The sequence below is a fragment of the Limanda limanda genome, chromosome 22, assembly GCF_963576545.1.
Source record: "Limanda limanda chromosome 22, fLimLim1.1, whole genome shotgun sequence".
Lineage (NCBI taxonomy): Eukaryota > Metazoa > Chordata > Actinopteri > Pleuronectiformes > Pleuronectidae > Limanda > Limanda limanda.
The window spans coordinates 7170979-7198249 of NC_083657.1; the positions used below are offsets into that span (position 1 = coordinate 7170979).

A 27271-nucleotide genomic window follows, 5' to 3' on the forward strand; every position below is an offset into this window, starting at 1 on the left:
ACAGTATACACACAGTTGCATAATACTTGCATTGACGTTAAATCTAACCGATCAGTTTACCGAAAAACCAGTCAACAACACGAGAGATCGACGGCATTGCTCTTTGTGATGATAGTTGTAGAAGTGTCCTGGAACGGTTGGCGTAAATTTGACGTGAATTTAGCTGCTGTTCCATCGATTTGTGTGCTGTTCGTTTTAAGGGAAACACCACTATTGAGCATACAGTGTAGCATAGCACCATACACATTCACGCCTTAACCAGTGTACTTGCTTTGAATTTAGTTTGTTCAAATGTTCCAGTAGAAAAAGGACAAGGAGTGAATATATTTAGAGATTTAGACAATAATTGGAAGCACTTTATGAGTGGTTTGTGAGTTCTTATAAGATTTAATTATAAAATATTGTAAAAAGTGATCTAGAGTTGTCTTAAACAGGAAGTGGAGTTGCCTATAAAAATATACACAAGGCCATCCACGTACTTACAGGTTACAGCTGACTCACTGAAATGCTACAGTCTCTCTCTCTATATATATATATAAATATACACCTGGTACCTTTACAAAGATGTTGTCATCCTAGCACTGAACTGCAGAGGTGGGTAAATAGAAAAACAAGGGGCAATAAAACGTTTGTCCTTGTATAGAAAAAAGAAATCAACTTCTGTGAACCCGAGGAAAAAGCTTTGCATGAATAACTTAAGGTCAGGAAAGTATAATGTTTGGGCACAAAGTTTGCGACATCGAATATTTTGGCTCAATTAATATTAACAATGAGGTTACGCTGAGAAATGAAACCTGCTTTTGTGAATATCTGAGTGCAGATTCAACTCAGAAAGTCTCTGCACAAATTTTGGCCCTGCTTTTACGAACTAAATCACGGCCAATTTTTGCATTGTGAATTGCCGTCTTTTTTTAAAACGAATGTGTGCCTTCTGCTTTTAATCCGTACTCGAGGAACGTCTTGGTAGCTGAATTGTTAACGCGCATGCTACATAACCGCGATGTCCCTAGTTCGAGTCTGGTCTGGGAGCCTTGTTGCATGTTACATCCTCGCCCTGTTTCCCTTCTTCACTTCAAAATAAAACACTTTGAATGAATAAGTCTGTTCTCAGACGTTCACAAAAGCAGATATTTTATGAGATAATTAATAACCTCACATTTTATATAATTTTGCCAACTGTAATTGTGATAATTTTTTTTTCTTGCACAGTTACGTTAATTTTTTCATGCCGAGTTATTTCATAGGTTTACATTGGTTATACATAACGATCATGCATTATTTACATGGTGTTTTACCTTTTCATGGCCATGCAGTTGCTGAGTCATGATCACAGGTTGACACAGTAAAAAACAATTTTTAAGATCTGGTTCGCTGACAATCTAAAAAAAATTTGAGGTTGTTGCTTTTTTACAAGCATGTCTGTAATAACCCAAAACTTAATTTGTTAATTTGATGACACCCCTGATCTGCCGGGCATGACTGAAAAACAAACCCCACACACTCACACTTTGACATATACTTTTAAAGGGCTATTCCATTATTATTGTACGTTTACTAGTTTTTAAAAGTCAAGAGACGAAGGCCCTTGGATAACTGGAACCAGGAAGCAGCATCGAGCTTTAAAACACTTCTAATTCCTGACAACTCGAGAGTTTCTAAATTGACAAAAAGTTACAAATTTAAATTAAAAAGATTATATAATTGCCAAAGTCCCAGTTACAGTTTGTGTTTTTTTTGTTAACCGTCTCATTTCGTTTTTTGAGGCTTGTATTGTAATTATATTGTTACCAAATTGTTTCAGTGTTCGACTGTGATTATGTTTATGATAGAGAAAGATGTGCTATCTTTGCTAAAAAGGTTTAAAAAAAAGAGTTCTATTGTAGAATACAGTATATTGGAATGCCAGTTTAAGAGTATATTTGAATGTGTCCATATGGAAGCCAGTACATGGTATTATTGTATGTTCAGTAACTTGAATGACTTTTAATAACTTACATGTTTGCAACTCATAGTTGACATACTGGTAATGAATGTTTCTATGGTATTCTTTGTATTGTCAGGACATACTTACCTGTTTAGAGATTTATATTTTCATAAATGTTGTACTTACATTTTGTTACAGAGTTGTTTAACTGGAATTCAAACAGAAAAGAAAACTTATGTCTGAAGCAATATGAAACTAGTGTGTATGCATTGTTTGTATGGAACATTTTAATGTAATAAAATGGTTCACTTTCTGCCTCCAGCTCACCGCCTCGGCCTCCTCACTGTAATTAGAGGCTGTCGTAATCACGTCTCTGCTTCTAGACATGAAAATGTTTATATTTACACCCTTTGATTTCAGAGAAGATGATGACTGATGTGAATGAGCTCGACTCTAATTGGCTGCAGTTAACGGGGTCCTGACAAAGCAGCAGCAGCAGTACTATGTCGCAGAGCATGCTGGGAAACCGGTAATTCATGTGTTATTTTTTACCTACAGCAAGACGATGATGACAGCAAGCACACACAAACACACACACACAAACACAGACACACAGTCGTGTCTCCAGGACTTTAATTCCTGGAGTCTGACTCTTACCCTTAACCGTATAGTTAAACTCACCCTGAATCTAAACCTTATTTAACCTAGCCTTAACTTAACTCTTAATATAGCCTTATTTTTTAACATAAACCTTAACATTTAATGTTTTGCATTATGGGGACACTGTTTTTGCGGCCACAAGGACAACACCTCCCATAATGTGACTGTATAACAGATTGAGGTCATCACAACATTAGTGCTACCTTGACTACACACACACACACACACACACACACACACACACACACACACACACACACACACACACACACATAGAGCTGTTAAATCATTTGATAGGCCAGTAATTGCTCCTCGGTGCCTGATTCCGAACGATAGACAAGCGTGGTGAGTATTTCACCAACACTGGCTGACATTGTCAGTATAATTAGAGGATGTGCAGTGCACCTGTACAGTGAAACCGCACACACACACACACAAACACACACACAAACTTGCAAGGTAAACACATCCGAGATAAAGCTGTGATTGGCCAATAAAATCCTGGTGCTTTGAGCTACCATTTTAATTTCCCAGCGGTATGACTTTAAGCCAATCTATGTGTGTGTGTGTGTGTGTGTGTGGCCTGTCTCCACGGCAACATCAGGTAGGCAGCGGTGACAGGCTTGGCCCCGCCCCTCATTGTAATGATGGTGAGCTCACGTCTGTTGGCCATCGGGCTGCTTCCAGTCCTTATGACAACAAGGGCTTGACTGTCGCCAGCACATTCCACCTGCAGCGCCGCACAGGCATATAATTACACCGTTTGTTTGTTGAGCAGGAGGTCCCAACAGGTCATAGTGTGTGTCTCTATACGTGTGTGTATGTGTGTGTCCTACACTACCTGTACAGTACGACATTACCTGTTATTCACACAACGCTGAAATAAGCACTTCACTGTGGCTTGTACTCTAAAAGCCGGAGCCGTCCTTTTGTTTTCCTTAGATTTTCTCCTTCCAGCTGTAACATGTATTCATAGTGACGGGGGAAACCTATGACTCACTCATACTCCCCCACTCATCTCTCTCTCTTCCTCTCTCTCTCTCACTCGCTCTCACATCAACAATACAGGGAGCTGAAATTCAAATCATATGTAAACTCGAGCTCCAAAGTAAATTCTGCACCAGAGAATCCCGGTGTTTGTCTTGGCGTTCACTAAATACGGCGTGTTTGCACAGGGGAAGTGGCGTGGGAAGATCACGCCACTTCTAGGCCACTCAAGAGACAAAGTGCTGTTCTCCATCGCCGAGGTGAGTTGGAACAAAAATCTGATCGCTGAAACACAACAGCTGAAGATCAGAGCTCGTGTTATCCCGTGTTCTCGACTCACATTTCATCCCCACTGCCTCCACGGTTAGACTCCGGTTAGGAAAGATAACTAGCAACAAGCCCTGACCTAATTCTTCTGAAGCATGCTGGGAGGAGAGGCGTCGGTTACGGAGAAGGCTCTCCCTCTCCGAGTGTGTCGCTCTGTTTTGAGTTGAGGTGAACAGTAGGCAATGGGGGACGTTAGGAAAAGCAGTTTTCCTCAGGAAATCTAAAATGGTGACAGAAAGACGTGAAAACCACTTGTGTCATCTTCTACACTCCCGCAGACTTTCATTTTAATAATCACAATAAACTAAATCCTTCTTCTATTATTTTAGGTTTTGGTTAAAGGGAAAATACTTCTCCAGCCATGACTCAGCACTTGCCAAAGTCCATTTATTTTCCCGTCGACTAATTCATCACCGCTGAGGCACAACAATGAGCATATTCAGCAATGTTTGACAACGGATCAGAGTTATTGCTCTCGGTATGAAAAGCCTTTTAAAAATGATAATTAGTGACGAACAGTGAGATTTAAAGCGGCAGCTCACACCCGAGGCAAAGATTCAAATTATTTCTTGTTTTTGTTGAAGGAGAAAAGACCTTAAATCCCCTCAGACCTCGGAATCTTGACCTTGGAAACAGCAATGGAGAAACACATACACGAGTCATGAGAACGTGCCGACACATAAAGGCCACATGCATGTAGACATACATACATTAATATTATCCTCAATGTCATCAGGTTTTAAAGGATTATTAAGTCTTTTTACCCATCGTGAATCATCTGAACCAAGGTACGACCTAAACCCACGTCCATTTGAAGTGTGTAACCCATTTGCTTACACATCTAAGTTAAAGTTTAACTTACCTAAAAACTTACTGGTGCATGCAGCTGTACACACTGAGTTGTGGGTCATCCTCTGGCGAATTCGTCTGTCAGCTCGTACAAAACAGTCTGGAGGGGGAAAACAAGTATTATTCACACATTATCTTCATATTCATACGTGGTATTCTTGTTTGCAGAAAATATAAAATATAATATGGAGCAGGTCATATGATGGGATGAGCCTATCTTAAGGCACAAACATGAACTTTTTTATGTGCATGTGTTAATGTGTTCAACTCACTGCATCTAGCTTCTCTCTTCCCCCTCTGGATGAAGCCCGGCTCTGTAAAGTAGGGACCAAGTGTTAAAGGCCGATTTCACTCTAATCGCATTGGAGTCATATGATCAACCATGGTAACAGAGCAGAGGCAGAGTCAGGTTAAGTTGTGTCAAGCTGGCTGTGGGTTAACAGACCAAAACAGGAAGTCAAGCAAAGTCAGACAAAGGCAGGTAAAGTATGAGCCACAGGTTTATATTAGATACAGATGTTTGAGTCTGTAACACATTCAAACTCTACACAGGCTTTGTGTTTCGCTCCTTTTGACCCACTTTATAAGTTAATAAATGTATAAACTTATAGCAAAACTTTAGTTGACAAATGCTTGATAGAAACCATGTGAATATGTCAATGTCAACATTATTTATTTTGCATTTAAAAAATTATTTATTAAGCATTACATTTAAAACCACTTGGTCGACCAAAGTGCTTTATATAGCAGAAGGTAAAACAGTAAAACAGCAACAAGTAATATATCAAAATGTTAAAAAATTGAGTTAAATCTACTGGGATAAAAATGCTCTCAACTCGAAAAAAGATCAAGGATTTTAGTATTTTATATTTATATTAAAGATCAGCAAATAATAATGATATAAAATGTTGATATTCCTTTTTAAAGGAAACGAATTTTTCATTTCACAGTTTGGAAATATATAAATAATAATAATATAAATAATATAAATAAAACAAACCAAGGACAGAAAAAATAATACAGAAAAATTGTGAAACAACACAATGAACAAATCTCATTCAAACAATCAAACAGACAAAACCTCAAGATAATTATGTGATTTTAGCTTCTTGATAACTTCTTCTTTGTTGTGTGTGTGTTGAGCTTTTATTGCAACAGGTACAACAATAAAACAGCAACACGTAATATATCAAAACACTAATGATAAAAAAGTTAAATCTGCTGGGATAAAAATGCTGTCAACTCGAAAAAAGATCAATGATTTTAGTATTATATATTTATATTAAAGATCAGCAAATAATAATGATATAAAATGTTGATATTCCTTTTCAAGGTAACCAGTTCTGCATCAGACAGTTTGGAAATGAGAATGTAAATAAAACAAACCAAGGACAAAACCTCGAGATGACTTTGTGAGTTTAGCTTCATGACAACTACTTCTTTGTTGTGTGTGTTGGAGCTTTTATTGTGACGGAGTGGACCGGAAACCGCCGTGTGACGCTGGGTGCACCTCCACAGCTCTGCAGGAGTTTCCCGGCTGCAGGAGCCGTGAGGAGCAGCCCGGTGTTCAACCAGGAGACATGGGGCCGAGGAGTCACCGCAGCCCGGAGCAGGAGCAGGAAGTCCCCCGCAGCTGAGGACCGGGACCGGAGCCTCCACTTTGTGCCTGTGGTTTTACTTCAGACCCGCTGGAAACAACCGGAGCACAACATAAACAACAACAACAACAACAACAACAGGTTAAATGACAGCTGAAGTTGTCCGGGCTTCTTTGATACCACGGGCAGAGTGCCACACCTTCGTTTAGAGCTACAGGTAAATTCAAACTTCTGTTATCCTTCTGGTTTCATCGCTCTTATTTCAAATACTCCTCTAAAAGTGTTGTTAAAGTTTTATTAAACCTGTATTAAGTCTGGATCAGGGGTTTTTTACAGTAATGTCAGTCATATGGTGGTATAAACAAACAAAGCAAAACATTAACGTCAGGATTTTACACAATAAAAAGCAAATACATGGGTAATACCTATGTAGTAACGTGTTTCAGTGGATTGAATAACGGTTGAATAACTGTTAAATAATGATGTGTGAGTAGTATTTGCTAGATTCACCAGCAGGTGAGCAAACACCTGTTACACCTGGAGTTAAAACGTACCACAAAGAAAGTATAAATACATCAATAAATGCAAATACTGTGTTTACAGTAAATACTGCATAAACTGTATGTGGGCCAGGTTGTCTGTTATGAAATATTGAGAACCAGTTTTCCCACTTAAATCAAAAACAAGGCTTCATTGGTTTTAATATTGTTCAATGTATTTATGGAATATATGTAAGTGCTGTCACTATTTTACTATCATTGATTATGTCCTTTGTTTCAGTCCAGAACCCACAGATAATATATTTTTTTACATGAAAACTAAGGAAAGTACAAAACAGTCACGTCTAAAAAGTTGGTAAAAACGAATGTTTAATATTTTTTGCCTAAAAGTGACTTAAATAATGTGATTATCAAAAAGAAAACATTTAATTCGATACTATGGCTACTATATTTACATGATATGTCAGTAAAGTATTATTGTTTACAAAATAGCAGTTACAACTTTTCTACTACTAGTACTACTACCACTACTGTACTACTGATTCCGCACATTTATGTATTTTCATGTATTCTGATGTACATGGATGGATTCAGTGAAATATCACTTTAATCAACTTAAGCAGAAACTTTCCATCCCACCCTGAGCTCACCCCTCATGTGCAGGTGAAGTTAATGAGTGAATGTGGGGGGGTGGGGGGCTGCTCTTGGGGACATGTGTTATTAGGGACGTTTGTTCTTTGTTGCGTTGGAACGGAGAGGTGGAGGAGGTGGAGGAGGAGGAGGAGTGGTCTGGAGTAAGTAAACCAGAACTCAGATACACGGCCTTGGGCTTTGTTTGCACATGTAACACATAACGTCACTGCACCCTGTGTCACCTGAAAGAGACACACACACACGTTGACAGAGGCCAAACCGGCCTGTGGGGTTGTTGGTCAAACGTATCTTCAACATGATGTTAACAGCTGCTCGAGCTACATCACCGTCTGATCCTCCTCCGACTCTTTAACTCAGTTCTTTTAGTTGATTTTCCCAGAAAGCGCTCAGAGCTGCACATGACTCCACCCGTGTGACAGATCATTAGAGAGAACGAGTCATTTAAAGCGGATGCAAATAATATTTGCCCAAGATCTAGTTTGCTTTGCAGAGGAGCTGCTGCTGCTGGTGATGGTGGTGGTGGTGGTGGTGGTGGTGGTGGATGACTTCACCTGGACCAGGATGTCAACACGGGACTGGAGCTCAGTACTGTTGTTTACTTTGTGTTCCTGGGAAACAGATTGTACTCACAGTCGTATTAGTTTACAGTAAAGAGAAGTGTTCTAGTGTCTTTGAAGCCCTGAGAGAAACTTATTTAACACAACAAAAACACACAATACAGCATAATCAATAATTCTAACAAATTAATAATAGGTTAAAAAGTTTCAGAAGCTTAAAGAACTACTTTCTCGTTTCCATTTCATGTTCTTATGAATACACATATTTTGTCTGTTTTGCAGCCTGAGCTATTCTTTTTTAAATAGATGTCTTTCTTATTTAGTTGTAAATTAAATACTATCAACAAGATTCTCTGGTTCCAGCATCTGTGGTGTAAGGATTAGCCCCCAATCTGTTTTATATGGTTTTTAACACTAATATATTCAGGATAAAACAAGTTGATATCGTCTTGGGCTTTGGGAAATATACAAATATGAAATTTGTTGTAACAGGAGAAATGTCTGAATTGAAAACAGTTGTTGGTTGCAGCTTTAAAAATAGATTATTCACCAGTGAACCTCCTCCCAGCAGATCAGCTCCTCCCTTTTCTAAATGCAGCGTCCCTTTAATCATTAAACGTATGAAACCTAGATAAGATGTGTAAATACATGAAGAAAAAGCCGATTTTTTGGGTTTAAAAGCACTGTTACGATGTCAGAGATCCACCAGTGGTTGACCCTGGTTTTACAGGCGTGTGCGTCACAGGTTCTTTATCATGTAAAACTGCTCTCGGCTCCTGGGTTCCTCTCGGGGGTTTGTTTACTCGCTAAAGTAGAATTTCGTGGCTCCTGAGCCGGGAGGATCCACGGGAGGAAAACAGCAGCAGGTCTGTTTGCAGAGCGAGGACGAGAGGGAGGGAGGCGGCCAGGAGGGGAGGGAGGGGGGGCTATTGATAAGTGAGGGGTTGTTGGGTAATAGAGACCAGACAGGAGTTGTTTTCATCAAGCTGCTGCTGCTGCTCAAGGCCATCGGGAAACACACACACAGACCCACACAGAAACATTACAATTTCAGACACTCCTTATTGGACCAAATGATTGATGGCGTGTAGATAATGACCTTTAAGAAATCAGTAACCATGGCGACCCCCCCACGGATACACCTGGCGTATTCTAAATCAGCCCAGCTCGAGGTATCGAACCGGCCACTGCACGTGCGTTGGAATCGTGGAGATTGTTTTTTATTTCCCCGCTTTCTTTGTGCCGAGTCGTAACTGGAAGAACAGTGACTCAGACGTTTAGAGCTCCGGCTCTCGGCCTTATCAGGTGCGGAGGGTTAATATGAACATGCGGGTTATTAAACGCTGGATCGGAGCTGATAAGACGCCTGAACTGACCACATCATGGAATGCTGCCGTTTTTTTCTCAGAGAAATCAAAGAGGCGAGGGGGGAGGCGCTGATGACTCCACGGAATTTTATGTCAATAATTGCTTTGTTTCCACTTTGCTTATCATAGTGTGAGAGACAAAAGCAGCCTGAGTTTGATCCAGTGGAGTCAGATGTAATCTCGAAACCAGAGGGAAGAGACGAGGTCACAGGGGTCGAGACCTGAACTCTTATTAGTCATGCAGGTGACATTTAGAATTCATTAAATCACATTCATTTGTCGAATACAGACAGGGACAGTTAATCCTCTTTGAATGTGAATGTGGATATTAGATGGGAAATAAAATGTCGCTATAAGTTATTTGTGGAAGTTTTGTTTTACTGTGGAGGATTAACGATCGATTACAGATTGTTCCTGGTATTGATCCCAGATCCAATGTATTAGTATCGGCCGATCGGATACTGATGCTTATTAATGTTGAATTAATCTTTTGATTATTTTCGTGTATGATCAATTATTCATTGCTAAAGGAAAAGGCATCACACAATCAGGCAGCAAAGGCTCCAATAGGCGGATCCTTCTTGGGCCGACATATCCCAGGATTCATAGTGTTCCAGCCATGGAGCTAATGAGCTAACTATCCAGGTAGCCGCATAACTAGCTGCAGTAAGTGCAGTGGCTCAAAACATCGATTGGGACACAGCTGAAGTGTTTCTGCTCTTCTCCTGATAAAAGCTTCAAATCAATCAACCAGCGGAATCATCTTCCTGTGCCGTGTGGATTTCCAGGCAGCTCGAGAGATCAGATGATGAAATGGCTGTTTTTTCTTTTCTCTGCCAAACTGGAGTCAACACTTCAGTCACAGTTGTCACCACCAGTCCGTCTCCTGACAGTATCACAGTCTCACACCTCCCCCGTCTCCGGTCTCACAGAGGGAGAGGCTGCTCAAGATTTTTGTGTGTGTCACAACATCGAGTGAGGCTGTGCTGTTGAAGCAGCATATTTCATTATAATATAGACCTGCAAAAACGGTGATATATCCCCCAAAATAATGTATCCATAAGTGCTGTGAGGACTGAGTCCAGGGCTACAAGTATTACTTTTTTATATAATTTATCTCTTCAATAATCAAGTAATCTATACATGATAGATTATCCATCTATCACCAAGTGGTTTTGCTCTTTTCCAAGCAGTTTCCATGTGGTTCTGTGTAACAAGCATCTGGTTCTTCAGGTTAGGAAGCGCGACGTCACCAAAATATTTAACAATGTCCGTGGACATTTGTTTTCTCTATTTAATTTATTTACCAAAATAATTCTGCAAGCATTCATAAATGCTTTTACTGACGAACATTCATTGAATCATTGAATCATCATCAAATTTCCACATCACTGCTGTGTTATGATAATAATCATTTTTTCAAATACCGAATTAGAAAACACTGGTCCGTTAATAAAAAGAGTTGCTGTGACACATTATCACATTTAACTAATCCAGTATAATACAGCACTATAAGAAGTCCTCCATCTTGAGGATGATAATGCTCAGTTCTTATTTATTTGGTTTGAGAGCTGCAGAGTTATTGTAAAGGTCATTTTACACACTGTAATTTTTTTAATTGAACTATTCCTAATATATTGTTCTTCCCATTTATGGATGGATGAGATCCTTACAGTGTTACAGCAGAAGGAGAAAATATAAACACATAATATATACAGTCTGAACAGGATTGCAATTAACAATATATTAGTCACACCCCTCCAGGAGTCGTCTTTGTACAGTTTTGCTCCAATTAAAAGAAATCCTATATTTAGATAAATAAACATATCATATCATCCGACTCTTTCCAACGAAGCCCTATGGAAACAACGGATGGAGTGAGATGGATATCAGACCAGTTTGCCCACTTTTCCATCACCACACCCTCCACATGTCACCCACATGAACATGATCTCCCTTTCTCACTGTCCACACACACACACACACACACACACTAAACACATAAGACACACACAGTCCAGCCCGGAGTTGGTGTCATCAAATAAATCATGACTTTATTATGTAACTCGGCGCTTACATAAGCCGACCTTTTCGGGGATCTATCAGGTGACCGAGCTGTGCAGCAGCATCTCGTCTTGTGGAAGACTCGCCCTCTTTGTCTGAAAGTTCACTGGAGACTCACCTGAGGCTCCAGCTCCGTGTGTGCTCTCAGTTTCTGTCTGTACACATCTTCAGAGGATCTAACGCTGCACTCACAGGCCTCTAGTGTTGATCCAAGCTCACAGGTTTCTACAATTCTAAGCCTTGTTTACCTGTATTTAGGTTTTACATCGCTGGAATGTGCAGTGTTTAGACCAGCAACTCCAACCCAGAGTCTCAGGGAAGTGGCTGTGGATACATTTCAGGTGTCCAAGAGCACAACAAAAACAGCTGGTAGCAGATATGTGAGATGGGTTGGGGGGGGGGACAATCTCAAGGAGGCGACAGAGGTGGTGCGACAGGCCCCAGAACAGATCATGTTGTTCTTGTTCAGTTCCAAAGCCAGTTTAGATCTCAGAAAAGTTCAAAATTTGTGGAAATGGGTTTATTTAATTTATTTTCCTTTGACCTCAGGCGTAAACGAATATCTTCCATGAAACTTTTTCCACTTGGAATTATATAAAAAAAAACACATGGCCACAGGCAGATTATATCAGCTCCAGTTATTAAATAATGATTTCATGTGGAAGGGTTTTTGGGTCAATGTGCTCTCAGCAAACACTCGTCTGTCTCAGCCAAAGATCATTTTTATTGGAAAACGTGCAGCAGCACCACTCTGCAGCAAATGAGTGGATTGTGTATTTGTAGTTCAACAACACTGACAGAGTGATGTCTGTTCTCCAAAGAAATGATCCACCTCATGGTGTTTTTACATTCTCACAGTGCTCATCTTGTTCTGAGGTTGCATCAACAAGTTTTGAGCATTTTAGGCTTCCTTTCAAAAATGTGATTTAATTCTTTAATGCTCTCCCGACACGATGCATTATAGTTTTCAAACGGCGTATTTCAAACATTAAACAATCTCAGTCTCACGTACAGTAAACAGTAAGCAGATTGTCTATTCTGCATTTGGTTGCTTAGTTACAGAAAATTCCATGAATGAGGCACAGGGGCCGGGGGATAAAACAATATCTATAATTATCAGAGGGACCTGAGGGAAAATATAAAATGATTATGCATCGTGTAATCACATTGAGGAGGTATGACTCAATTGATCTGAACCTAATTTCAGTTTGCAAGTCACTTGTTTCCCAAAAACTAGAAATTATCCAGTCCATGAAAATGCAGGTTTCTCAATCCTTCAAAATAAGATATCCTCTCTTTCTCTTATTCTGCCCCTTTTTAAAGAATCACTTTTTCATCTGTTGTATCATCCACTCTGGAAACGAAGCTCCTTCAGTCATCATTAGGAATTTAACTACTCCCCCCCACACACACACACAGAAACCCTGTTTTTAAACAAAACTCTCTAAAGGTAAAACCAATTTCTACTGGACACTTTCCAGGAGAAGAATTGTTTCAAGTCAATCTTTTAGAAATCCCCCCTGACTGCCAGTTCCACGGGTGTCCCCCGGATTTCAATCCAATCCACATTTAGGTGACACTCTGCAGCAATCTCATTTTTATTGCACCTGTTTCCCCCAAGATGAAACGTTTCAATTTCCTCTGAAGAAAAATCCGGAAGCGAAAAAGTGGGAGTGAGGCCAAGCTGCCAGCTCGGAAATATCTCTCTCCTTCAGTAATCGTCCCACGATCTTCCCAATCGTAAAAAGACAGGGGCAATATAATAATATATTGACTGGCAGAGGCAGCAGATAACGACTCCTTATTGCCAGGCAACAATGATCAATAACTGAATAAATGTTAGTCATTGGATGCACTGATTGGAATCTTTGATCTTATTGGGATTTTGGAAAGTCTCCAGGGGACGAACATGATTGGTCATTTGGACATTTCTGATTGGAAGTCCAGTGGAATGCTGTGGCTCAATGTCAAACCTGTGGGACGTCGAAAAGACTGAGAGACAAAGCTCATTACAGCAGGTTTGACTCGACCCTTCTTTAACCATATCCAAATTATGACACGGAAAGTGTTATCGTTATTTTGTGTAATCGTCCTGACAAACCAACGAACCAACAAAAAGTTTTTGCATATTAACCACTTGGGATTGGGAATATTTCTCTATTCTACCACATTTTTACAAATTGAGGAAATTATTGTCGGATTATTCAATAATGAGAGTAAGGTTTATTTGCATCCTTATCTTGGGAGAACTAGTTGAACTCAACCTGGATGGTTTTTTAAAAGGCGCTGGTACAGAGGGAGATCAGGTTTTAGACTCTGTACTTCACCAACTGCTAATCTCAAAACTCGTGTCTATCTGCAGCTATTTACACTGCAAACACAGTGTGGCAAAAATGGCAGCTGCATGCAGACACACCGGAGCCGCAGCATGTATCAGCCTGCGTTCTTAGTCATGTTTGCCCTATGATTTTCTTTAGGCTGAGTTCTCAGGGAGTTGTCTTTGACTTTTAACGCCAATATCGGTGCAGCGGTGTGACTGGCTCGTTACTCACTGAGCCCATTGTCGCTCGGAGGAGTGTAAGCTGGCTGCTGGGGCTAAGATGGTAGTGTGTCATCTCTGGCCTGCAGGATTCGCTCTCCTCTGACGGAGCGGTTTGTGCTGACCGGCAGCAGAGAGATTAGCCCGAGGCAGGTAACACCACAATCACATTGTCAGCGCTCAGTCAACCCAGGCCCGGTTCCTTTGCCTTGCAAATTTGCAATCGGCTCCATTCCAATGCAAAAAAGATTTTCCGACTCCGTCATCGAGTGAATCGTCGTGTTGACGTAATCGTGCGTCCACACTGGATTTTTTTTTTTACCACAAAATACTCTTGAACTACAGATAAACATGTAATTTCACTTTTAAGCTTCAGTATCTCATGTGCTTACAATGGATTCATGTCACCGGCTTGTATAACCAGGAAAAGGAAGTTGCTGCAGTGCAGTTCTTGACGCATTAAAAGAGTTTGCCGCTTATTCAATCTGACGCAAGTGATCTGCATTTTCCAATATTGAAATAAAAACCTGTCCTCCTGCTTTTTCCTTTTCCAAACATCCTTTAAACTCTCATGGTTTCGACACAAAATGAAAGTCATGAGTCAAGACCTCGGGGCAAAATATGCCTGAAAAGGTCATTTTGTCCCGTGTGTGCTGTTTTTTTTCAGTTGTTGATAATCAGACTATTTCTCTGTAGGGTTCGGGGTATATTTATTGCAGCAGAGATATGCAGTCGTGTTTGGCACAGGACGCTCCGCAAACAAATATGTGCTGCCTGCGATACTCGAGCACATTAAAACACACCCAAGGGTAAAGAGAGCAGAAAGCAACGCACACATCTCACCGGGATGTGGTCATGTGGACTATTCATAATGCAAGAGGCACAAAAACGCTGCCACACAACAGTAAAACAGGAGGAGGAAGAAGCTGGTGGTGGTGGAGGCCGGATCCAGCAGTAGCAATCGGAGGATTCAGAGATACAGGTTGACCAATCTCGGAGCCCATTGCTATCCTGTGATGAAAAATTAATCTCTGGCATCTACGGCCAATTGTTTTGGGGCTTCCAGTGGAGACAGCTAATATCCAGGCCAAGACTCAAGAGTCATCCGTACACAGTTTACAGACCGACTAGCGACGTGAGACACAACAAACAAACAGAGATAACTTTTGTGTATGTTTCAGGTCCAGAGAACATTTGGCTAATCTCTATTTACAGCTTTCTATAAATGATTCCTGGTGAGTCAAGAAGCGGATGCATTTCGCTTCATGTGTTCCACCTCTTTACTGATGGATATTCACGTCAGTTTATAGAGATTTCAAGCTGGCACATGATCACTGACCTCCTTGCATGGGACTAGAAGTCGTAAAAGGCGGCTGATAGTGACCGCAGTGCCCTGACCGGTCGAATTCGGAACTCCATTGATGGGAGGGGTCCCTATGCCTAACTGGGAAAAGACCTCCTCTTCTGCACTGCTCCTGGAAGATAAGGGACACTTCATCTAGGTGGTTGTGTATTGGCAGAGCAACAGGGCGCTGTTGAAGCCACTGGGCCTCACCGCTGCTCTGAACTGCCTGTTGGCATTTTCATCAGCAGCCGTGAAGTTGCCCGAGTTCCCGGTGAAAGTGTAGCTGTGGGAATTGCTCCAGCCAGGTTTCAGTCAAATCACGGGAGGTTGTTTTTAAAGACGAGAACAGAGGGCACTCGGGGACAAGGGGACGCTACTCAGGATACTTGTCAGACGTTTCCTTACCTCCGGCTCTGCTGTCTTTTTATTTCATGGTTCGCAGCGGCAGACCTGTAGAGGGATAATTAGATGTCTCGGGATAACTAAGTCACGCTTTGTTGACTTTGCATAAATGGAACTATCATGCAGAACAGTGTGAAACAAAATGTGTCCCACAAACTCAGATTGATAGGCTTGTGTGTGTGAGGCAGCTTGTATATCTCAGTGGGTCCTCTTGAGATTCATTCGCTTTTTTTAATTGATGCTAAAATGAGAAGAACACCGAGAGCATTTTGAATCGGTCCCACATGCATTTTTCAAACCAATACCCCCCCGAAGCAAAGCCCCCCTGGACCTTTTAGCTGGTTCCCTCTAGGACTTTGCACAGAGACGTATGAAGTCCCCGAAGCTTCTTACATCACAGTTGCTTGGATTGAAGATATACAGGACAAATAGATACAAATACGAGGAGGAAATTCGCCCCAAAAAAACTAAATCAACACTGCTTCTGTGTTCAACAAGCGCACAGTGCTCACACCTCTGCTCTATAAATTTCCATTGACATGCAAAAAGACTAAAAATAGACAAATTAGCCACACTGCTGCAGGGGAGGATGTGTTCTTTAGATTAAATGAACAAAGCAGAGAACGAAATTTGCAGTTCTGCACACCCAACTTAAATTGGAGCACCGGGGCCACATTGTAGAGCGACTACAGCTCTACAGCTAGAACGTCAGGTGCAGGAGGCGTCCTAGAGTTAGGACTAAATGCTCCCGCTCCTCAAACCACCAGAAATTAAAGATTCCACCTGGAGCAGCTATTTCTCTCCTGATAGCAACAACCACCTGATGTCAACAGAGATCCCATCAAGGTGCCCTCAGTCATATGTTCCCATGTGACCACTGTATATATAAGATATAAATCTGGTGCCTGGCCTTGTGTTCTTCCACCTCCCTGGGGTACAGTACATTGTATTGTCACATGATGCAACAAGTTCATCATGAGAACATTTTCTCCTGCGATTAGGATCTGCAAACACGGAAGATGTGCATATATCCGATGAGCCGATATCTTAGTAAATGTGGACAAGTCCATGCCTGAAATGAAAGGAAATCAGCCTTTAGAACCGGAAAATAATAATTCTGTCACGATGAATAGAAAATATTAACGTTATGAAACGTGATAAAGTGGTCGGGCTTCTGGACTAAATTGAACTGGCATCCAAATCAAAGAAAACTTTTACAAAATGACAATGTCCAGCAGTTTAAAGTTATTACCTAGTCTTTTTAAAACTGATACCATACATCTGTGGCCTGTTTTAAATTATAAACATCCCCAGTAGGATCTAATCGTCTTCTTGCTCTTTTCATTGGTTCGGTTGACATGAAGATAAATGAAGAGTAACGGCAGACATGTCATTTGAATGAAGTCTCGCTGTTTGTTATTGGATTTTTTGGGGAAGACAAAGCTTTCTCAGGGCAGCGCTGTCCACATCACGCTCTCTCTCTCCGTCAGGACAGTAATTCATCTGCTGACAATACGAATGAGCACCAGTGACACTCAGATGTAATTCACACTATTCAGGTTTATTCTCACTCCGTTTTCTTCAAGGATTTAACTGAAGGTGATTCAAAAAGCCGACAGGGTCATAAAGTTAAGTGGAAGCCTGGAAACTTTGGTCTTGTGGGCACATTTTCCTCTTTTTTTCCACAAAGAGATACTGTGTCCTCTGCCTCTGTCGCCCTCGCCCTCCTCTGCTTGCAGACAAACCCGTTCAGGACCCGGTGATTAATTATTTACTCAGGCAATGAAATGCCAAAGCCTAGAGAAACACACCACCAGGAGAGAAAAGGTCACTCCAGACCCGCACATGGAGGCACACTCTTCAATACGCACTCACACAGCAGTGATGGATGGCAATAAAATCTTTATCGGTGCTTCGGGCAGACAGAGTTTTCATCCTTGTGTCCAAACACCGTCGAGACCAAGGGCAAAGCAAAAACTTGACTGATGGGGTGAAATCTTCAGGAGAGAGCCCTGAAAGAGCCATCGTTTAAAAACCACTCACACGTCAAAGACGGAGAAGTGACCGATCTATAACAGTCCTGGACCCTATATCACTACTCCATGAGTGTGTGTGTCATTGTACAGATTAAGAAAGGGTCATGATTTTCAGATTTTTGTTTGGTCAATAAAATATAAAAGGTCAGGGTTAGTTTATGTGTCTTTCACTGTTTAAAAACATTTCCCCCTAGTTTGTATTTGTTTCCGGTGAATGGTCATAAATACTTAGTGCTAAAGCTAAAGCTAGCATATCAAGTCTAAATGGATCAATCATATATAATATGATATAATATATATATATATTATATAATCTTTTAAATTGAAATGTCCATTCTGAGTACAGACCAGGTGCTTTTGAGCTTTCTGAGACACTTATGCTAAAATGCAGGTTTTTGAGGTTTTGCCGTCTGTCTGTCGCTGTTTATTCAAAGTGTGTTTGTGCGATGATTTTAATTTCTACGTTATTGTCTCTCCACAGCTCCTCAACAAAGCTGGCCAGATGGGGTGCCAGTGCTGCAGGATGATAAAAAGGTGAGAAGTTGTCACCTCTTCTTGTTTCACTTGACGCTGATTCTCTTTTCTGTCTCATGTGATCCTTCTGGTGAATAATATCAGGACGCATTCTTAAATAATTTGCAGATTTTAAAAACGTTGCTTGTATTGTGTTCTAGCAACTCACATTTTCCGCATAAATTCAATATTCGTTGCTCCGTAGCTTTGATTTAAAGGTTTGTATTAATTTGAGAAACATCATATTTTTGTTGTGGCCTCGTCAACAACCTGAAGCCGTTGACTCCGGTCCATCGCCTCGGTAACAGCCTCTCGCAGTAGATTTTCTTCTCTGCTCGTCCACGGTGCCAATTCAAATGCCTCCTCGGCCACATAATGATTTCTGGTCTCGTTTTATGCAGATAGACAGAAGTCCATTTATAATACGTCTCCGCTCTCAGCCTCACGCCAGCTCCTTGTACAAACTGTGAGTCAATATGCCAATAGCCATCACCCTTGGTTACTGTATTTCTTTGCAGGACTGTCCATTCATTAAAAGACTAAGACTCTGATGTCAGGGCCTGACATCGCTGGGCTTTTTCCCGGTGAACGGGGGAACGAGAGTCTGATTGCAGATTAATGAAAGGGCCAAGCTGCGATTCACATACCAGAGTTGTAATCCCCCTCCGCACCGTTCCTTTTTTCCCTTTCCCATGTCAAAGACACATGTGAATGCTTGTGACACACGCACACACACACATACCTTGCTAATTGTCAGGAGTGTCACATTTCTGGGCTTAGCAGCGTTTGGGGCTTGGCAGGGTGGGCCTGTAGGTTACTGGGTCAAGAGAACGGCCTCGGTAGCAGCAGGTCGACGCTCACACAGTCCCAGCAAACCTGCAGAAAACCAGAATATCATGTTTTATCTTCTTTTTCTGGACAGTCGTTACTTATTAAATCATCTAAGGAATAAGGGAAAGTAACGAGTTTGAGGAATCATCTGGAAAGTGCACATGAAACAGCTGATTGTTGCTCAAAGCTTTCTCATTTCGTATCTTACACTTTAATCCAACTACAATTTCATCTGGACCTCGTCCCATTATAATGTTTTATAGAAAATCTAATTCCCACAGTTCCCACTTGGTCCTTTTTTAATGAAAACCCATAAAGACAGAAAAAAGAACTTAACTACTGTCCCTTTTTTGTCTAAATCAGCATTTCTCAAAGAAAAAAAGGCTTCACAACAAAGTTCTAATTATATTTTTCTGGGACGCAGCAGAAATCCTTATTTTTAATATTTTGATTAAAGAAAGTTAACATCTAGAAAACAAAGGCAGAAGGAAATAGCAGAAGCTTGTTTAGCAATCACTATATAATAGATGCTTTTCTCCTATGGTTTTTAATTAATAACTAATTTGGCGGCAGTGGAAATAAGCTGTGAACTACATTATCACGTATTCGCACATGTAGCGATATGGAGCAACAATAGCAAGTGAATTTAATTCCAATATTAATTTGCATTATTTTGGTCTGAACCAACTCCTGCTGCTGTTCTCACCAGTGTAACGCACAGGGCTGTTTGTACTGAGAACAGATGTGGCTGGTTTGGGTGATAATATCCTGTGGGTTCAACACCTCTCATTATGTAGAAATATTGATAAGAGTAGCTTTAGCAATTATATTTTATTAGAAAAATAAATTAACTCAATAACTTTGTCAAAGGTTTTACATTTTGACTTCAAGAGGAGCTTCAGACTTCCTCTGCTACTCGAAGGTGGAAGTTTCCCTCACATTTAACAGAATAATGTACTTTGCCTGAAATGTAAAAACCTTAAGATGTTTATCAGAATATGAAAGGCCGCCACAGTCTAGAGAATTAATTGAAACAAAAACCGTGGTGGAAAAATCCACAGGCACCACCGCACCCTGCATTAGACTCTAGATGAAATCCTGAGCTTGTATTGTTTTCACATGCAAATCATGGTGTTGCCCATAATGATATGAAAAATCAATATTTGACTTAACCCGAGGAAGTAAACACAGGATTTTCATTGTTGATGTTATAATATATGCAAAAGGCAGGATGAGCTTCCTTAAAAAAACATAACCCCTCACAGAAAGGGAATCCCAACAGAGAGAAGAGGAAAACAGGAACTCAGCAGAATCAACTGCAACAACAAAAATAATCCTTTACCGTGAAAATCGGAGTTTAACACTGAGGGAGTTGTTGCTTTTTCTATTTCTGTGTGGCCTGTATTGCCAGGAGAGAGGAGCATCAGCTGTTTGATTTAGGTGTGAAAAGCACTTGTTGTGAAATAGCTCTTTTTATTATTATTATTCAATGAGCCCAACAAGTTATATTTGGTTTTTATTCAGTCTATCAGCAGCAAGTTGTGTTATATCATTGACTCTGTTCTTTGAAAATACCTCGGAGATAGAACTGGTGACCTCCTGTCGTTGACGAAAAAACACTTTCATTTTCTCACGTAGCAGAAGTGAATTACTGCCCGTTTTAAAAACCCAAAACATAAAAACATGGCTCTGTTTTCTGAAAGCCAGCCTCAGATTTCACCTCGGCAGCCAGGACACAGCCAGAGAAACGGAAAAGAAATTCATCTTCTCCGCTCTTCCCCTGTGAGCACAGGGGTTCACAAGTCCGAGGGCCAGCGTGTGCGTTAGAGCTCATCACCAGAGACGTGTGGGCGGGGAGAAGTGTTAGCATGTCCGCTTGCCAGGAGACGATTGATCGACTTAGTTTGAAAGTTAACTTGTTAATTCTCTTGACCTGTGTCTCTTGAAGTAAGATAAACTAGCAGAGAAAAAAAAGGTGAGGAAAACAGATCGAGGAGTCAGGAGGAAGACGAGGGAAAAGCACTCGATTCAAGGAGAAGTCAAAGGGATGGTCTGTTAGAGAGCAGCTAGGCTACAGTGATGATGGAGGTGGTGTGGGGGGGGGTGGAGAGGCACCTGGTGGGGTGTGAGATGGAGGGAGCTCTGCTGGGGATCATGAGGCTCGCAGCTTGGAGTTGGAAAAACAAATGAAAGGAGAAGATGGCTGTGAAAACCAGGAGGCTCTCGCAGCAGGTGATGTCTGACAGGCTGTTACTCTTTAGGGCCCCCCTCCCTCCGCCTAATACCTGTCCAGGTGTGAGACTGAACAAACTGATTCTAACCTTGAAGGAAAACCCCCCACACATGCTTATTACAACCCGTAGGACCAGGACTGTATACAAAGATGGACAAGGCTGTGCTAAAGTGCCTGAAACCTCTATTCTCCTTAATAACCAGCAGGGGGCAACTCCACCTGGTTGTGAACAGAAGATTGTTCTCTTGATTTATCACGTCAGTAAACATTTTCATGCACAGTTTATGATCTCAATCACTAGTTTATTATCTTAGTCAAAACTGCTAAATGTTCGTTCTGTAATTTATGGTCTGATTTAGAGTCAAAGCATCTCGATTTTCTGCAGCTGTAGTACAGGTCATGACGTCCACCCGCCACCAGGGCGTCCTCCATCTTTATATACATTTATATGATAAGTATCTGCTTTGTGGAATTTAGCAACACAACAAACCAACGTAATAAAAATAAATGTCGTGCTACAACTCCATGTCCTCCCTCACTCCAAAGCCTTTATAATAAACTACATCTGACATTCACAGGAGCTCAGCAAACATCTGAGGCTCTGTGCAAACATCAGGTCCGCGAGTCGATGGAACAGAAGCACTCACAGAGCTGCAGCGAGCGGACGACGCAGCTTCAGTGAACATTGTGCGAGGCCGTTTTTATTGATTGTGACGGGAACATCTGACAGAAATAGTCCTCGCTCGCTTAATGCCGCACTGATCCAGGAAATGAAACGCTGACGCCAAATCCAGTACGACTGTGACTCTCTTAGAAATAAGAATTTTTTTCAAATCTTTTTCTTTATTGTGGTTTTTCCCTTTGATTCAAAGTCATATTTGAGTTGAAATAAGTGGTTGAAATGATAATGTATGAGAGATTATCTTTTTATGAAATTGCTACAGCTGCAACAACCGATTGCATCTGGTCGACAAAACGGCAGAATCCCAGAGCCAATTATAATGTTTTCTATTCCATTGTTTTATCGATTCAGTTCAAGAACCCAGCGAGTGCACAGAGGTGCTTTCAGGGAAATATCATCAGCTCAGGGACGGTCAACGTTTTGGACAAATTGAAATTGGAATCACTAATAATTAAGGATAAGGTGGGTGGGGGTAACAAATGTTACCTATAGGATTAAACAGAATTATCAAATTAATTAGGATTCCTCCTCTGGGTACCTAGAATGTTTTCACAAAGTTTCACCACAGCCCATGAGTTGTTGAGATTTTTCCGTGTGGACCAAACCATCACTGCAAGACCCTGTACAACACTCCGCTCCATATACACTTACTTCACATCATATGTGATATGTGTTAATATAAACCATATTGATATTATATATCATTTTATACAATAATATTGTCTTTTGCACACCATGTCTACATATTCTTACACTCATAGTATATTATATTATCTATTGTATAGTCAAATACTTATATTTATACCTCTACTATATATCATATCATATTATATCATACTCTTTGTATATTCTTGTATATACACATATTTATACATGTGTACATGTTATTATTATTATTATATTTACTATTATTATTAAATATACTGTTGCTGCCATTATTACTATATACTGCTATTATATTGGTATAATTACTATCATATATAAATATATATTATGTTATATTATATACTATATATACTGTACTATTTTTATATACTGTCTAACAATAACATTACCATCGTATCATCAGTACTATTACCATCATCTTGCCACTGCCCCTTATCTACCTATTTATCTTGTGTTTCTGTTTTTATTCTTTCTACCTCAATATTTTTTATTTGATTCTATTGTATTTTATTGTATTCAAATATACCGGCTGCTATGACGACTTAATTTCCCTTAGGGGATGAATAAAGTAATCTATCTATCTATCTATCTAACATTACTAAAATATTTACATTGTTAAAATAGCATTGATAGAGTTTGATGAAAGCAACAAATACCTGTGCATGAGTGTATATAAATTTGTTGCTTTGATGTGATTTTCTGATTAACTCTCTGTCCCTCTGTCCCACAGCTACATCTATGACCCCTCTGATGCGTTGGACGGGAGGAAGCCCGACTCCGCCGGCAACTCGCTCTACCAGCCCCACCACCTTCCGGGCCGGCCCCCCAGCATCGACCCGCTGGGCGGCCACGACAAGCAGAAGCAGGGCATCCACAACCTGGCCTACAGCAAGTCCAACGACAGCACCCTGAGGCTGGAGGTGGACAACAACCACCTCAACCAGAGGCTGCACGCCGCGCCCCAAGCCGCCAAGGAGCTGCACCAGCAGGCGAGCGGCCTGCCCGAGGACGGCGGTCTGTACATCATCCAGCCCGACGCCGTGGCACCGAGATGGATGACACATGAGAAAAGGCCGAGCCAGGTGCCGGTCTACCCCAACATAACGGAGTACGAGAACCAAAGAAGCTACAGCGAGCGGGGACACCGAGAGTCCAGGGACGAGTGGGACACGTCCATCAGCAAGTACGGGAATGGCAGTGAAAGCCTGTCAGCAGATGAGATCGAGGTGGACGAGGGCGTGGGGGGGACGCCAGATTACCCGTGCGACACCGGGGACGAGGCCAGCGTCCTGTCGGTGGACATGCACACCAGCACCACCAGCCTGTCCTCCCTGGACACCCGGGACGAGCTCAGACTGCGAAAGACTCCGGACGTTTCCACCATGGAGAGCGGGATATCGGTGACAAAGTACGAGGAGGAAGAGGAGGAGGAAAGGAACCACGAGGAGGAGGTGGAGAGCGTCACAGACTCAATGGTGGCGGAGGCCCTGGCTGCTCTTGAAGCCGCCACCGCCGGGGAGGACTTTGAATGACGGACAAACTCCACTTCCTCTCCCCTTATTGCGCTCTTGACTCCGATTTAAAAATGAGACTTGACGGAGCGAAATAACCCCCGGTGGTTCGAATCAGAAACGAATGAAGGAAAAAACTCTGTTTACAAATAAACAAACAGATTTATTTTTTAACTGGAATTTTTTCTTTTCTTTTTTACTGTGGTCACACTGAAGGAAAATAATAATAGTAATAATAACAAAGCCTTGTGAAAAGGGCAAGAAGCTGCAAGGTTTTTCATGAAGCCACAAATAAAGAGGCACCAGTGTGTAGACTGTGAATTTCACCCGCTTCAACACTCCACAGTTCTACTACGTCTGTGAACTCATCCCCTTGCTCTGCTCGTACTTTTGTGAGATGAAAGTCTTACTCCATCACATTTTTGGACCATCGTTATATTAATTGTTAGCATATAGCATCAGTTTCTCCTGTGTTGATTCACAGTTCCTCGCCATGTCTTGCTCTCTTCAGGAATCTTAAACCCAAACAGGAAAGGTCATTATTGCATTTTTTTTCTTTTTTATATACGCCACCCCGTGTTTATGTTACCATTTTATCTTCTTCTGTTATTTATGATATCTACACCCACCCAGTCATTTTTGATTTATTGTGACAGGACACTGAAACGCCTCGATTGTAGCTTGAATCCACTCGCGTGTCAGCCTTGATTTCAGAATGTAAGAGAATCGATTAAAGTAGCGACTTGCAAAGTTAGGAATTAGTTTACGCACTGTGCTCACGTTATCAGACACACAGCACTGCACCACGTTGATTTTTGTCGTGATTTCCATGCACAGCACATGTGTAAGACGTGTAAGGAGACGTATGTATGTTTAAAAGCCAGAGCAGGTTTAGATAAAATGGATTTCACTAGAGTTTCAACTTTGTCAACTTTGAGCCTAACTAGACCCTCAAAGCACAAAATTGCAAAATCCTACAAGAATCCATCTTGCCAGGCTTCCAGCTAATCAGCAGAACTACTGGCTATCTGTGGAGATGATAGAGAGGAGCAATCTGATTGGTTCTGAGATGGTTCAGTGTGACAAACCATCTGACGCGTCAAAATATCAAATCAGCTCGGTTTTTATATTTCTATAGGTCAGAGTTCCTGTTTCTACTCCGGCCTGTGACATTAGTTCACCTCAGATCTCGCTTATGTGCCTTATAATGAACTGATAGAGGCCGGTCGCTGCCGAGGAAATTGAGGATATGGCTTTTTAATTTTTTTTATTTTTCAGTATGTTTAAGCTAAATTCTCTTGTTTGCTCAATGAAGTTCTGAATCTGCTTCAGTGCAGCTCCCTTTATCAGTCATCGTGTGCCTGCCAAATCATTTCTTACTATCATATTTGTATTGTAAAATAAAGAGATGTACTTTAAAAAATGTAAACTGAGGCACTTGTGGTATTTTATGTATTTTGATGTGGTTGTTGGTGGGATGCAGAATATCCGAATATTCGATTCTGCTTCTGCAGGACGTCAAAACGCTTGTTTACGATGACGTTATGTCATTTGGGACTCGGGTGTTTAAAACCTCGCCATCGCAGCAGTTAGAGCCTCGGCAGGCGGCGTCCGGGGCCCCAGCGGGCCTCGGCTAATGAACACCTCAGGGCGCTTGTGACAGGAACACACACACAGCGAGACTTGAAAACTTCCACAACAGCCGTGCCTGAGGAAAAATACAAGTCCTGGTCGGCTGACTGACTTCTGACTCCTCGGGGCAGGAGAGGATATTCGCGGGTCAGTCCCCGTGTTTCTAAGAAACTCCTAGAGCTGGACTTTGAAGGGTTATCAAACACTCACAGAGAAACTGGAGACGGTTTCATGTCACATACAAGGATGGAGACACTACCAGACCGAGCTAAGGCCTGTGTGTGTGTATGTGTGTGTGGACACGTTCACACTATTTCTTATTATTATTTAGCTTCAGGCATACTAACAAGATATGTGTCTCTCTGAAGGAGGCTGTTGTGTTGTTATTTTTACTTCACCACCCATGATGGAGCCGATAACCTTGTGACACAGTGTGAGGCTGTAAAAAGCAGATCACACAGAGCAGAAAGCTAAAGAAGTTAAGTTGTAAAAACTGGATTCTGCTCCAAAATCTAAAAACACTTTTCTTTATTAGGTTCTGAACATGCATCTTACGTTAGCAGCTGGTATTGAGAACTCGGTCAGATCAGCACTGAGGGATCTGTGTGTGTGTGTTATTGTCATGTAAAGATGAGCAGAGGAACATTTACATATTTCCATTAAGCTTGAGGACAACAGATCTGCTGTGAAGCTCCTGCTCGATGAGACCAGTGACTCATCTCTTCATCAAAACAACAGAGCGTCCGTCAGTTTGTGCGTCACCACCGGATTACTTTGATTACTTTGATCCTTACAATCAGTGTGAGGATGGTAGATTAAACACCGACAGACAAAACGGCAGGTTTGGTACGAATAGAAATTGTGAAGATGCTGGATTGCCACTTAAAATGATAAAAGAAGAAAAATCCTCGCTTGATAAAAACATTTGTCAATAGATTCTCAAATGATGTCATATGATGGAGGAGCCCCCAATCCTTCAATTCATAAGATGGCATTTAAATAATCATGAAATGACCGGATGTTTCCATATTAAAGCAGGAAATGATTGCTTTTAATTGAATCTAAATTATTTTGGGAGAGTTCAAGGGTTTGAAACATAAATCAGTCTGAAGACAAGTTGTATTTAAGTGATAATGTGTTTTTACAAACATTCAAACAGGATCAAACTCGTATCTCACAGCGTCTTCCAGGTGTTTCACAGCATCAAGAAGGTGAAAGACGAGTTCACAGAGGTTTTCCTGCAGGTTCTCCATTAAAAAGACAATATTTTAGTTTCCACATCATCATCCGGGCAAATGTTTGACTAAAGGGGAATTCTGAGGCTCACAATGACTCCAAATAGAAAACACCTGTTGATTGTTCATGCAAGTCCACGTGGGGAATGTAGTTCACAG

General features: G+C 41.2%; 1 protein-coding gene across 1 annotated transcript; it reads left to right on the plus strand.

Moving 5' to 3' along the window:
- Positions 1–6280: 6280 nt before the first annotated feature.
- On the plus strand, positions 6281–25674 carry zgc:194930 (uncharacterized protein LOC557813 homolog). The gene is made up of 3 exons (XM_061095747.1): positions 6281–6562; positions 18291–18343; positions 23465–25674. The coding sequence occupies exons 2-3, from the start codon at positions 18312–18314 to the stop codon at positions 24264–24266; spliced, it is 834 nt and encodes a 277-aa protein (XP_060951730.1). The 5' UTR covers positions 6281–6562; positions 18291–18311; the 3' UTR covers positions 24267–25674.
- The last annotated feature ends 1597 nt before the right edge of the window (positions 25675–27271 follow it).

What these genes read in the sequence shown, in the direction of transcription:
- zgc:194930 (XM_061095747.1), top strand. Translation starts at nt 18,312, where the DNA reads ATGGGGTGCCAGTGCTGCAGGATGATAAAAAG. An exon ending in TGCTGCAGGATGATAAAAAG is followed by an intron (nt 18,344 to 23,464) that starts GTGAGAAGTTGT and finishes TCTGTCCCACAG; the next exon opens with CTACATCTATGACCCCTCTG.